Below are 12,345 nucleotides of genomic sequence, written 5' to 3' on the forward strand. Positions count from 1 at the left end.
GAACGGGCGAGCGGGGGGACGGGCCGCGGCTCTGCGCCCGGCAGGGCACCCACGCGGCTGCCGGTGTGAGGGAGCCCTCCCGCCACCGGCGCCCCGCCCCTGGACACTCCCAGAGACTGACGGGAATTGCAGTCCCAGCCCTACTGCAGTCCGGCCCCCCGCATGCCCACGCAGACTACCACTCCCGGCATGCCTCGCGGCTCGCCGCCCAATCGCGGCGCGCTTTCTTTCGGGGGTGCGGCACGCGGGGAGGCCCCGTTCAAGATGGCGGACGACAGTGAGACAGCAGTGAGGCGGACGCCGGTGAGGCCTCCGCGGCCGGCGGCGGAGGAGAACGACCACGAGCATTGCAGCGACTGCGAGAACGAGGCGGAGCATGGCTCCAACCGGGGGTGAGCGGCGGCCGGGACCGCGTGCCACGGCGGCGGCCGGGCCCATTGAGGCGAGGAGCGGCCGGGAAGTGAGAGGCGCCCCGCCCTTCGGGTGCGCTGATTGGTTGCTGGGCAGCATCCCGGGCAGCGATTGGTCGAGGCGCCGGTCAGTCTGACGGGGGGGCGGTGCCGCTGGCGCCCATTCACGCCCGCTGCGGGAGCGTGTCCGAAGCTCAGCGGGGTCGGGCGCGGCCGTGGCGTGGATGGGTGACGGCTGCGGTGCTGGGGGGCGGCCGGGACAGGGCCGCGAGTGCCTTTTTGTGGCAGAAATAAGCCCAGTTAGCAGCTCTTCATGGCCTTGCGTTAGGGTGTGTCTCCCCACATTCCCTCTACCCTCCCGCACGAGCCTCAGCCCATTCGTGGCATTTCCATTCCCGCGGTGACACCCAGGGTGGTGGCACGGTTGGATGCGTGATGCTGCCTTCCGGAGCATGTGGCATCCCTATGCCCTGGAATAATCCCGGGTTTCTGCACACTCATCCCGTCGTTATCCTAAACACAGCCCAGGGTTTTGCAAAGCGCTGCCTACATTGTCTCGTGGTTGGAGGAGCACAGCCTCCAGAGGTATGGAATGGTGGAAAAACAACAACAAGGCAAGGAGCGAGCACAGGCAGCGAGGCAGGTTCTTATCTCAGTAGGGAAGAGCTGGAATGCTTAACGTAGCACCCTCATTACTCACTGCCTTAATTAATACGGTGTAGAGCTGCCTCACCATGCCTGGGATTTGCAGGAGAGGCTTCGTCCTCATTCCTGCTGGGAATGGGAATGGCAGCGTGTGGCTCTCCAGAGGTTTCTGGCGGTTTTGCACTTTGTTCTTCCTCACCGGGCTCCTCCTGCTCACCTGGTGCTGCTTCCCCAGCCCTGCACAGCAGAGACCATGGGCTTGCAGAGACCTTCTCCCTCCATCAGCAGCTTTCCAAAGGCAATCCCGCCTGCCCAGGAACCAAAGTGAATAAAAGGTCACACAAGAAATATCACAGAGGCTTTTTTTATGACAGCATAGCTGCCCATTTATATTTCATTTGCCTCCCGGATGTGGCACCGTGTCTCAGTTTAATCGGTTTAGCCGTGCTTGGGGAGATTTTTATTTTCTTTCCCTCTGACATGATTAGGTTTGTGGAAGCCAGAGCCGAGCAGAGGAGACGCGGTGCTCAATCACCGCTGCTCCCCAGCCCAGAGGTTCCTCCTGCCCTTTGCCAGGAAAAGGTGTGTTCTGGAGCCCTCCTTGGGTCCTGGCGTGGGCATCGCTCTGGCCACCTTGAGGAGCTGGAGAACCACAAGCAGCCTGGGGAATATCCAGTGGGAAATAGTTTGGATAGCTTGGAAAACAACACCAAAACCGTGGCTGGTGGGCACAGCCATAAGGAGTGTGAGGCAGGGTTGGAGCTCTCTGGCAAATCTCCTGTACCTCCAAAACCCACCAGGAACCCACCAGAGAGAGACCAAGTAAGGGAAGGAGGATGTTTTTCATACTGGATGCACAGTCATTCATTCTGTTGACTCCATACCATCCCATTACACCAGGGTGTGGGAGTGTTTCTGGTCACCCCAGTGACACTGTCCCCAAAAACAGGGCAGGAGAAGGGCTTTGAGCTGCCGGGGTTTGTGGAGCCGCACTCGGAGCCCTGCCTGTGCCACTTTGTGCTGGGAGTCACTGGATCTTGGCGCTGAGGTTTAAAACATAAAAGTATTCCTCAGTGAAAGCAATACTTCCTTTCCTTTTAAGGACAGGAAAGAGGAATTGAGTTTCCTCAGCCTATGTCAGCACTGGGATGTGGCTGCTCTGCTCTCTGCTGTGGCTATCCAAGCTGATTTTCCAAAGAAAATAATCCTACTTTGTTATTTTTCATATTTCCCTTTGTGTGGAGAGAGCTTCTGCTGTGTCCTCGGTAGAGGGTTTATTCCCTGGTTCTGGAAAGGCAGGAACATGGCATGGGCTCAGCCTGGTGGGATTTGTCACCTCACAGGCAGCAAGAGCAGTGGTGACAGCAAGGATTGGAGTGTCCCAGTCCTGTGAAATGGTTCTGTTGTTGTCAAAACCACCTGGGGAAGCTGTTCCAGGCTGGAAGAGCTTGGGAGCGCCCTGTGGCACAGCTGGGTTGTTGCAGGATGAGGTGCAAGGGGGCAGAGGGGCTTTTCCAAAGGGGCAGCTGTGGGATTGGCAATCCCTGCCTGCACACAGCTACAAGGAGGAGTTCCTGGGACGGGCACTGAGCTCCAGCACGTGGGGTTCAGTTGTAGGGGTAAGGAGCACACTGGTGGCACGCTGGGCTCTGGGAGCTGAGCTCTGCCAGCTGGAGATCCTCCCTTCCTCCCTGCCACAGCCCCTAACGAGATTACAGAGATTACAGCCTAAGCACCGTGCCTGATTAGCCCCTGGGATGGCAGAAGGATTTCCAGCATCTAAATACGGAGCAGGGATCTACTCCTTCTCATCTGACACTTTCAGCCTCCCACCAGGCTGAGGGAGCTGCCCACAGCTGGAGTTGTTCCCCTTGTGCTTCCTCCCTCAGGTTTGGGAATACAGTGGGAGCACCCATGGATCCAGGGAGACACAAGTGGGTGCTGAGCACCAGTTTGTTACTGGAGGAGTCTGGTGTTTTCCAGACTCCAGAGGGGCTGAACACAGTCAGTCTGAGCAGGTCTCACCCTGAACAAGCCTGGCCACTCTCCCTAAGTGCTTCCAAAAACGTATTTTCAAGATCACTCAGGTTACAGGGATTGTTTTCTGGGCAGTTTTCTGCTGGAGCCTTTGTCTTCAACTCATAGAGCCACCTGATAATGGGAAAAGAGGGATTGGAGTGCAGAGTAATGGCCATGATGGTGGGGATGCCTTTCCCAGGAGAAGGGAAAAGTGTTTTCCTTAGCCAGAAACCATGGTGATCCCACAGGAAATTGGGGAGATGTTTTGCACAGTGCAGTCAAGGTGCCTTTGTCCAGTTACTTCATCTCTCAGTGCACCTCGGAATGCAAAGGGATATGGGAGGAAAAAGGCCTGAAGTGCAGCTGGGCAGGCTGTGGGCTGTTGGATGTTAGCTGGGCTGACAGCTCACCCTTCCTGGGGGTGAAATTGCTCCAGCCCTCTCAGCTTCGTGGGTCAGGCCAGCTGCAGGTGCTGAGATTTTGGAAGGTGGTGGCTTGTTCCAGGACACTGGTGGGGCACTGTCATTAATTTAGGGAGTATCTAGGGGGTGCAGCTACTCTGGAGAAAGAAGATATTTGCTTTCCTAAATAGATTTAAAATAGAAAATACCTGTAATTGTTGCTTCTCTGGGTGTAGTGAGTGGGACCTTCAGGTTTTCCAGCATTTTCCTACATGCTGGCGACTCCTCTGCCAGGTTGGTTTTCATCTCCTGTCTGGAGCAGGGCCCTTCCCCAGGCCGTGCCACCTGGAATGCAGAACCTCATCCCACCTTCTGCCAGCCTGATTTCTTCCAGGTCACGACAGCTTTGCTCATAAATCAGGGAGGAATTTTCTCAGCGCTTTCACCTGTGAGCCCGGCGTGGTTGGGCTGAGCTCATTAGCACCAAGCTGGGAGTTGGCAGCTCTGATTTATGAAGCAAAGCGATGCCAGCAGAGTATGAGGGGAGCATTTTGTCTGTCACAACTGACACCTGCAGCATCCCAATGTGCAGGTGAGCTGGGAACGTGTGTCTGTCCCCTTTGGAAGGGACAACTTCCAGTGTCAGCCCTTGGGGTGTGCTCAGGAACTCTGGTGCTGTCAGTTTGTGATGTTAAAATTGATAGGAAACAGTTTTGATGTTTTTATTGCAGCTCCAAGGTGGCTTTGCTCATCCCAGGACTTCAGTGTGGCCAGGACCTCCCCAGAGAATTAAAAAAGCCATCACACATTTGTCACTAAAATCAGTATTGGTGACAGCAGCGCTGTGCTGGGATTGCTGCTGGTGTCATGTCCAAGAAGCATCTCCCAGGTGGAGGCAAAGCCCTTTCCTGGCAGTGGGAGGGAAGGTGAGAGTGTCCCCAGGGATGGTTCAGCACCTCTGTGGGACACTGGTCCTGGGAGCTGCTGGTCCTGGGAGCTGCTGGTCCTCAGAGCTGTGGCTTTGCTCCTGCTCACCTTCATGCTCTTCTGGAGAAGAGGGTGGGGCCTTCTCTTCACCCCCTTTTGTGGAGCAGCTCACCCTGAACCACTGCTTGTTCCCATGCCAGGAGTGCTTCCCATCTCCTGGTGTTCCACACAGGCTCTGCTGATAGATGGGAATCCTTTTCCCCAGCATGTGCTGTCTGCAGAGTCTCTGCTGCTGTTCAGGTTTTATCCAGAGGAAAGGCTTCCCCAGCCCAGCAACTTGTGTCATGCAAACCATGCTTCTCTGCTCCCCAGGGCCATCACCTTGGCTTTGTGCTACATCCACAGGCATCTCCCAGCTTCATCCCTCAAAAAACACTTCTCCATCCACTGTTCCCTGGTTTTATAACCTTCTTGCTGCTCAGCCCAGGGATTGCATGGAGTGGTTGGGTTGGAAGGGACCTTGAAGATTATCCAGTTCCACCCCCTGCCTTGGGCAGGGACACCTTGCATTTCTTCAAGCTCTATTCTCTTCCCAGCTCCTTCTTGTTCTGGTCTTGCTGAAATAAATAGTTGGATGCTGCTCCAGCATATTTTCCAGCACATTTCTTCTTTTTTTCCTGCTCCACCCTCTTCACCACTATCTTGTGTTTGGTAAAGACATGAAACTGCTCCAGAAGTGAGCAGTGCTTTTGTGGGGAGATTGCAGGCTGGTTCCTCTGGGCAGGTTAGATCTGTGGGGTTGTTGTGCAGAGTTGTTTTGGGGTGCAAAGAATGGGACACCTCTATTGTAGAGTACAAATGCCCTGGCTGTATCCTGGCCCCACTGGGCAGCACTGAGGGACAGGACAGAGCTGAGCCATGTGCTGGTACCTGCTGACCTCAGCTTGCTTTGCAGGAGACCCCTCATGTGCTGGCAGAGCTCTCCTGGCCCTGTATCATTCCCTTTCCCCTCTCATCCCTCTGCTCAGACCTGCTCCAGCCTCTCTGGGATTGAATTTCCTCCTGAACCCTGACAGTTTTGGAGGCTGTAGCCAGCTCCCATGGCATTGCCTGTCCCATGTCAGGTCATCCCAAGCAGGATCACGAGGTCATCATAATGAGATCCCATCTGCCGTGCTGGGAGCAGGCACCTCTCCTGTGTTTTGGCATCAGGATGCTGCTGGAACAAAGGCCAGGCTCACTGAGGGGTTTCACACCAGCAGCTGTTCAGGGATGATTGTGATCTGGAAGTCCAGGGCTGCCCTGTGTCCATGGAGGGAGGAGCCCTGGTGCAGGCACTTCCCACCCTGCACTCCCAGAGATTTGCTCCTCACTCTCGATTTTCCAGCTCCAGCGTAACAATATAGTAATTTTCCAATAAACAGCCTCCTCTCCCTAGAGCATCACCTCTGCAGGTGAGGTGACACTTGGCACAGTGTCCTTGGCCAGTGTCCTCTGTGATTCCTGAACCTGCCCTATCCCTGGGGCTGTAGCAGTGTTTGCTGCTTACACATCTATCCTTGGGCTTGGAGAGGAGGAAAAAGCCACTCCACAGGGCAGGTTTGGGCACAGGTGGCAGAGGGGTGATGTGAAGTGGGGATGTGGTCACCTGCAGCACAGGGCACAGTCCCCACTGCCCAGCACACCTGTGGGGTGGGAGGTGTTGGTGCTGGTCCCTTTTTGGGAGCTCACAGGGAGTTCTGTGCTGGGGGTGGGCGCTTGGCTGCACCCTCTGTGCATGGAGTATTCCCCTTCCTGGAGACTTGGACTCAGCAGGGAGCCTGCATTTTCTTTAGAGTGCCTCAGAAACCAAACAAATATTCTCCCAAAAGAAAACCCCAAGGCTCCAATGATGTTTCTTTTGTTCCCCAGGGGCCTGAGTCCAGCAAATGACAGCGGAGCCAAAAAGAAGAAAAAGAAACCCAAACGGAAGAAAGAGAAAGGAGGAGGAGACCAGCCCGACCAGGCTCAGGACCAGCCAGTGAAGGTGACCAACCCCTTCCCGGAATCCTGGCTCCTCCACAGCAGCCAGCCCCATCCCAAACTTCTCCAGGGTTACTTAGGCCAAGGAAAGAGTTCCCAGCCCTGATTTTAGGCACTTAGTTGTTAAAAAAACTTCAGATTTAGAGTGATTTCCCAGCGTGGCTCCATGTGTGGGAATCCCTGTTGGTGCAGAAAGTGTTTGCAGAGCACTCTGGTGATAATGCAGCCCTTGGCTGGATATCCCAGGCAGCTCCAGGGTCAGGCTGGCGCCTCCAAGTTACTCTTCCCAGACAGCAGCTGCCTGTGGCAGGCAGGAGCTGCCACACTGCCACCTGCCAGCTCTGGGGGCTGAGGAGCAGCACGGCGCTGACATCTGCTGGTGTGGATCTTCTTCTTGATGGTCACAAGAACAGCAGCTGAGGAGAGCAGGGTCTGTCTGATCCCTCTGGGTTTTGCCTGATCCTCTCCAGCAGTCAGTGACTCAGGAAGCAGCATGGGACACACAGGGTTTGACCCTCCTGGCCCTCTTGTCCCCTCTGGTCCTGTGGCAGAGGACACACATCAGCAGAGGCTATTTTCTGTCTGATGCCCAGTTCCCATGCAAATATTTTGAATATTTTGTGCATCTGACTGTGCAGAGCTTTAAACTGGGGCTTTGTGTTTTTCCAGCTAAATTCCTCAGGGATCAGAGAGAAGCTGGGAATTCAGTGCAGAGCCATCCACCCTGAGGAAGAGGAGGATGAAAGTGTCTTTCATCTTGACTCAACCTCTCTGCCTTGTCCCAGTCCCTGGTGTCCAGGGACTCCTCTGGAAGCTGCAGTTTGTGTATACAGATCCAGCTTAGAGGGAGGAGGTTGAACAGTGAGAGAGAAAGAAAAGCCACTGAGGGAATCCCGAGTGGTGTGGTTTGATCCATCAGTCTCTACAGGATGGCAGGTGGGGAGGTTTGCTCCTGGGGCTCACTGCACCCACTTTACCTGAAGCTTAAAGCATTTTCAGAAAATTCTTCCATCCCCTTTGTCCTAGGAGTGCCTAGAAGCCAGATCTAGGTGAGTGGCAGGTGGCTGGTGAAAGGTTCATCCGTCCTGTCAGGGTCTGAGGATGGGAGGTTCCTGCCTGCTCTCCCTTTCCTGGCAGCACCTCACGACAGGATCAGCTCCAAGTTCTCCTGGAGGAGCCTACATACAGACCTGGTGGCTCAGCTTACTCATTTTGTCTCTCCACGCTCCTTTTCTGCCCTCAGGTGAACTCTTTACCTGCTGAGAGGATCCAGGAGATTCAAAAAGCCATCGAGCTCTTCTCCGTAGGTCAGGGCCCTGCCAAAACCATGGAGGAAGCCAGCAAGAGGAGCTACCAGTTCTGGGACACACAGCCAGTGCCCAAGTTAGGTATGTGCAGCCCCTCGACGTCCTGTGGGCCCTGGGGGGGCCTTGTGGTCCCCAGGCTGCTCCAGAGGGCCCTCAGAGAAGCCTGGAGATGCTGATCTGTGGCCACCAAGTGAGCCCCTGCCTAGCCTGGGCTTCAAAGGCACCAAAACCACTTCACCATTCAGCAACGTGGGCTAAGTGCATGGGGAGGGTCTGAAAAGCTGTGCAAGCACTTCAGGGGGTACAGAAGGACAAGGAACCACTTCAGACATCTGACCTGGTGCCTCCTGCATTTATGCATCCCTTAATCCCAGTCCTTAGCCCTGCAGTTGGGTTTTACCAGCCCTCTGTACCCAAGTTGCGTCTGTAGCTTTGCCACATCCTCTGAACTCGGAGCTGTCCAGCTCTCCCCTTCCTGGGGAGCCTCCCAGACAGGGATCCTTGGTGGGGGAGGTAACTTGGGGTGAGCTGGGGCTGGATGGTGCTGGGAGCAGCTTTGGGAAGCAGGTCCAGTGCTGAGCTGCCACATCCTTGCTCTGCTGGGCTCACATCCCTCTCTGGCACGGGCAGGGACTGCAGCTGAACCAGGAGAGGGGAGGCACAAACATCAGAGCATCTCCAAGCTGTCATGAGCATCTAAGGATGGGAAGCCCCATCTCTTGGCCTGCTCTTCCTCCTGTGAACAGTGGTGCTTCCCAGCTCTGGTCCTTGCTCCAGCCCTTCCTGTTGCTCCTGACAGCCTGTGGCAGTGACCTGACAGTGTGTCAGGAGCTCTCAGAGCATATGTGCCAGGAGAGCAGCCTGGCTGGAAGGCACTCATTCCTGGGCTGATTGGGGTGCCTGGCATAACTTTATTTTAGTCTCTCCTCATCTGCGTCCCGTAGAGCTCAGGGGAACTAGAGAGTGAGTCCAAGCCCACAGTTTCTAGATTTATCCCAAACTTGTCATGGCTTCAAATTTGCTGCTCATCAGTATTTCCCTTCATGGGTTTGCATCCCTTTTGCTGCAGATGCAGTGTTTGATTCCCATTCCATGTTGTCCACACCACTCTGAGGCCTTTTTGTGTCTCAAAAACTTCACTAGGAGGTACAATCTCAGCTTTAAGTTGGGAAAATCCCAGTGAGATGGCACATGGTCCTGTGAGACAGCAGAGCCTGGTCTTGCATTTGCCCTTTTTTCCAAGGATGCTGGACATGGGAAACATCATTTCTGCTTGGGAAAACCCTGGGGAAAGGGTGGAAGGTGTCTCCTGGGGAGTGGGAGGCACAAAGCAGCTCGTTCCTCCCAACACCACGGTGGTGGCTGTGCCCTGGCTGTGCCTGGCTGCCACCCACTTGCCGTGTCCTCGTGGTCCTGGCATGCTCTGGCACACAGCATTATGGACCTGGGGCTATTTAGGGCTGGATAACAGAAGTGCTGTGGGATTTTTGGGGCCAGATCTCAGAACAGTTCAGCACCTACTCAAAACAGGGAGGGCAGCCAGAGGTGAGCATTTCTGGAAGCTGCCTGGGGTGTGTGTGAAGGGGGAAATTTTTGCTCTGAGCTTTTATCACCTCCCCATTGCTTGGAAACCTTTTCAATGCCTTTTTAAGGGAATTCCTAATTAGCACAACTTGCTTTTCTTGGCAGCATTGAAGTGATGCTGCTGGGCCGACATCTCCTGGCTGAATCAGGGCCTTTAGGAGTCAGTGGTTTTACAACAAAAGTTGTGTTGTTCACTGCAGTTATTCTTTAGGCACAGTGGGCAGGAAACCCTGCCACTTGCCAAGTGGCAGTGGCCAGAGCTGGCAGGAGATCACTGTCCCATGGAGGGGCTCACAGGAAAGTGCTGGCCCAGGCTGGGATTGTGGAGATGGGGAGGGATCAGGCATCACGTGAGGAGCTGCAGGAGGTGGCTGTGGCTGTGTTTGGCCACCTGAGGGGCTCCACCATTGCCCTGGAAGGAGATTTGATTCTCTGCCATATCCCAAACTGGGTGGGTGAATTGCCAATCCCCGTCTGCCACTGCAGGAGACATGAGGCACATTGGACACCAGACTGAGCTGATGTGGAGGCCTGGCCTCACACAGTAGAGAACTTCCTCATGGCCCCTGCTCTGTCTTCCAGGAGAGGTGGTGAACACCCATGGCCCGGTGGAGCCGGACAAGGACAACATCCGCCAGGAGCCATACACCCTGCCCCAGGGCTTCACCTGGGATGCCCTGGACCTGGGGGACAGAGGTGTGGTGAGTACAGGCAGCTCAGCACACGCGTGTTGGAGTGTCTTGGGTGGTAGTTCAATGCTTGGGCTCTTGGAGATGGTTTTGGGGATGGAAACGTGTCCTTCACCACAGCAGGTGATGCTCTGGCTCTGTCACACCATCTCCTTGGGTTTGGATGGGTCTGACTCCCCCCACTGCAGTTCCCTTTTACCCATCCCAGACTGGGCAGCTTGGCCTGGTTTTTCAAGGGGATGTAAGGATGCCTGAAGCCCGGAGTTCTCCTTTAGGAAGACCCTTTAGAGCATGACCCACCTCCCTGGAAGGTGACACAAGGCTTCCCTGTGTCCTGCTGCTCCCTCTGCTCTGTGTGGCACTGGTCCAGGCCCCCGGAGCAGGGGCATGGCTGCACATGGTGCCCCAGGGCTGTGGCACACATGAAGTGTTCAGGGTCCTGTCTGGGGGCAGTTGCTGGCTGAGCAACCTCCTTAACCTCCGTGCTCTGTGCTGCTGCAGCTGAAGGAGCTCTACACACTGCTCAACGAGAACTACGTGGAGGACGATGACAACATGTTCCGGTTCGATTACTCGCCCGAGTTCCTGCTGTGGTGAGTGGCACCAGGAGTGCAGAGCAGGGGCTGTGGGATGCTGACAAGCCTGATCCTGGTGACAGGACTGCAGCTGCCTTTGCTTATCCCATCTCCCTTCTTCCTGCAATGTCCCTTCCCCATCTGTCACTGTGTACAGTGTCCCAGGGACATGGTGAGAGGGGCTGTCACACAGCCCTGCCTGCCTCTGGCTCCTTCAAGATACAGGAGCTTAAAAGTGGAGTTTTTTCCTCTTTGGTTTGATCCCTTAAGTGTTTGTGAAAATCCCAGTAGCTGAGGAATTCTCCAGTGTCCTGGAGCTGTGGGATGAAGGCAGCTGCCAGCAATTACCTTTGGGGTGCTGTTGCAGCAGAGCTGCTGTTTCCTCAGGGTGTTCCTGAATTGAGGAACAGAGATTTCTTTCTGTGCCCCTAGTGAAGACTGGCTGTGAGGTGCAGGAATTGCCCTGGGTCCCAACAGTCACATCACTGTCACTCTCTCATCCTCTTACTGGCAAGCAGGACTCAGGGTGTCCCAGGGCAGGGTGGGAGGCAGGAGCAGGTACACCAGGGACCATGGGTGGGAGGTGACTGCTGAGGTGTGTCCCCTCCCCAGGGCACTGCGTCCTCCAGGCTGGCTGCCCCAGTGGCACTGTGGGGTCCGAGTGGTGTCCAGCAAGAAGCTGGTGGGATTTATCAGTGCGATTCCAGCCACCATCCACATCTATGACACGTGAGTGCTGCAGCATTTCTCATCCTGCCCCTTGCTGACACCTCGGGCTTTGTGGGAGTGCTGAGGGGGTCTGGCTACATTGTCCTCCCCAGCCAGACCTGCACCCTTCAGCTTTGGAGATGTTTTGCTGCTTGGAGGGCAAGATGGGGGATATTTAAGGGTTGGCAGGGAGGTTCTGAACAGGGACATCTTGCAGTTAACCATTGTGAAAGCTCTTTTCCTCAATGAGGTAGGTTAACTTAGAGCTCTGGCTTACAGAAATCATCCAGGGCTAAATAAGAGATGTGGAATCATAGCATATCCTGAGCTGGAAGGGATTTCCAAGGATCATCCAGTCCAGGTCCTAGTGCTGCACAGGGCAGCCCAACAATCCACCCTGTGCCTTGGGAGCATTGTCCAAGCTCTCCTATTTCCCTAATATGCAACCCGACCCTCCCCTGACACAGATTCAGACCGTTTTCCCTGGGAATCCCTGGGTAACAGCTTAAGGGAGGGTTTTCCAAACCCAGCCCCTGCCCCTTCCCTGAGGTGCTGACTCTTCATTCCCTTGAAGAGGCTTAGAGGTAGATTGCCCAGGGTGTTGGTCTGATCCTCCCAGGTCAGGACAGTCAAGCCTCATGCTCTGCATTGTTTCCTCCCCAAGAGAGAAGAAGATGGTGGAGATAAACTTCCTGTGTGTCCACAAAAAGCTGCGCTCCAAACGGGTGGCTCCGGTTCTGATCCGTGAGATCACGCGGAGGGTGCATCTAGAGGGGATCTTCCAGGCTGTTTACACTGCAGGGGTGGTGCTGCCAAAGCCTGTGGGGACTTGCAGGTGAGTGTCTGTGGCTCTCCCAAGATTTCTGTCTGCAGACCTTCCCTTCCCGTGGTCCCTTCTGTGGCCAGTAAGAGTGTGTGGGACTCCCCGGGACAGGAGAGATCCCAGCCCAGGTTTCTCCTCCCACGCTGTCCTTCCAGGATTAAGTGCAGTGGCTTTGCTAAAGCTGCTCATGCCACACAGGAGAGGAGGCTTTGGCAGCACAATCACTTCAGAACCG

General features: G+C 55.2%; 1 protein-coding gene across 1 annotated transcript in view; it reads left to right on the top strand.

The window, feature by feature from the left end:
- NMT1 (N-myristoyltransferase 1) overlaps positions 1-12,345 on the top strand; it is a 17,971-nt gene continuing 5,626 nt past the window's right edge. The window contains exons 1-7 of the mRNA XM_063403920.1: positions 1-392; positions 6,314-6,428; positions 7,668-7,812; positions 9,898-10,016; positions 10,506-10,597; positions 11,192-11,308; positions 11,952-12,122. Coding sequence (XP_063259990.1) covers positions 163-392; positions 6,314-6,428; positions 7,668-7,812; positions 9,898-10,016; positions 10,506-10,597; positions 11,192-11,308; positions 11,952-12,122 — 989 coding nt within the window. The 5' untranslated portion in view covers positions 1-162. The remainder of the gene's footprint in view (positions 393-6,313; positions 6,429-7,667; positions 7,813-9,897; positions 10,017-10,505; positions 10,598-11,191; positions 11,309-11,951; positions 12,123-12,345) is intronic.

Source organism: Prinia subflava, chromosome 8 (assembly GCF_021018805.1).
Source record: "Prinia subflava isolate CZ2003 ecotype Zambia chromosome 8, Cam_Psub_1.2, whole genome shotgun sequence".
NCBI classification, from domain to species: domain Eukaryota; kingdom Metazoa; phylum Chordata; class Aves; order Passeriformes; family Cisticolidae; genus Prinia; species Prinia subflava.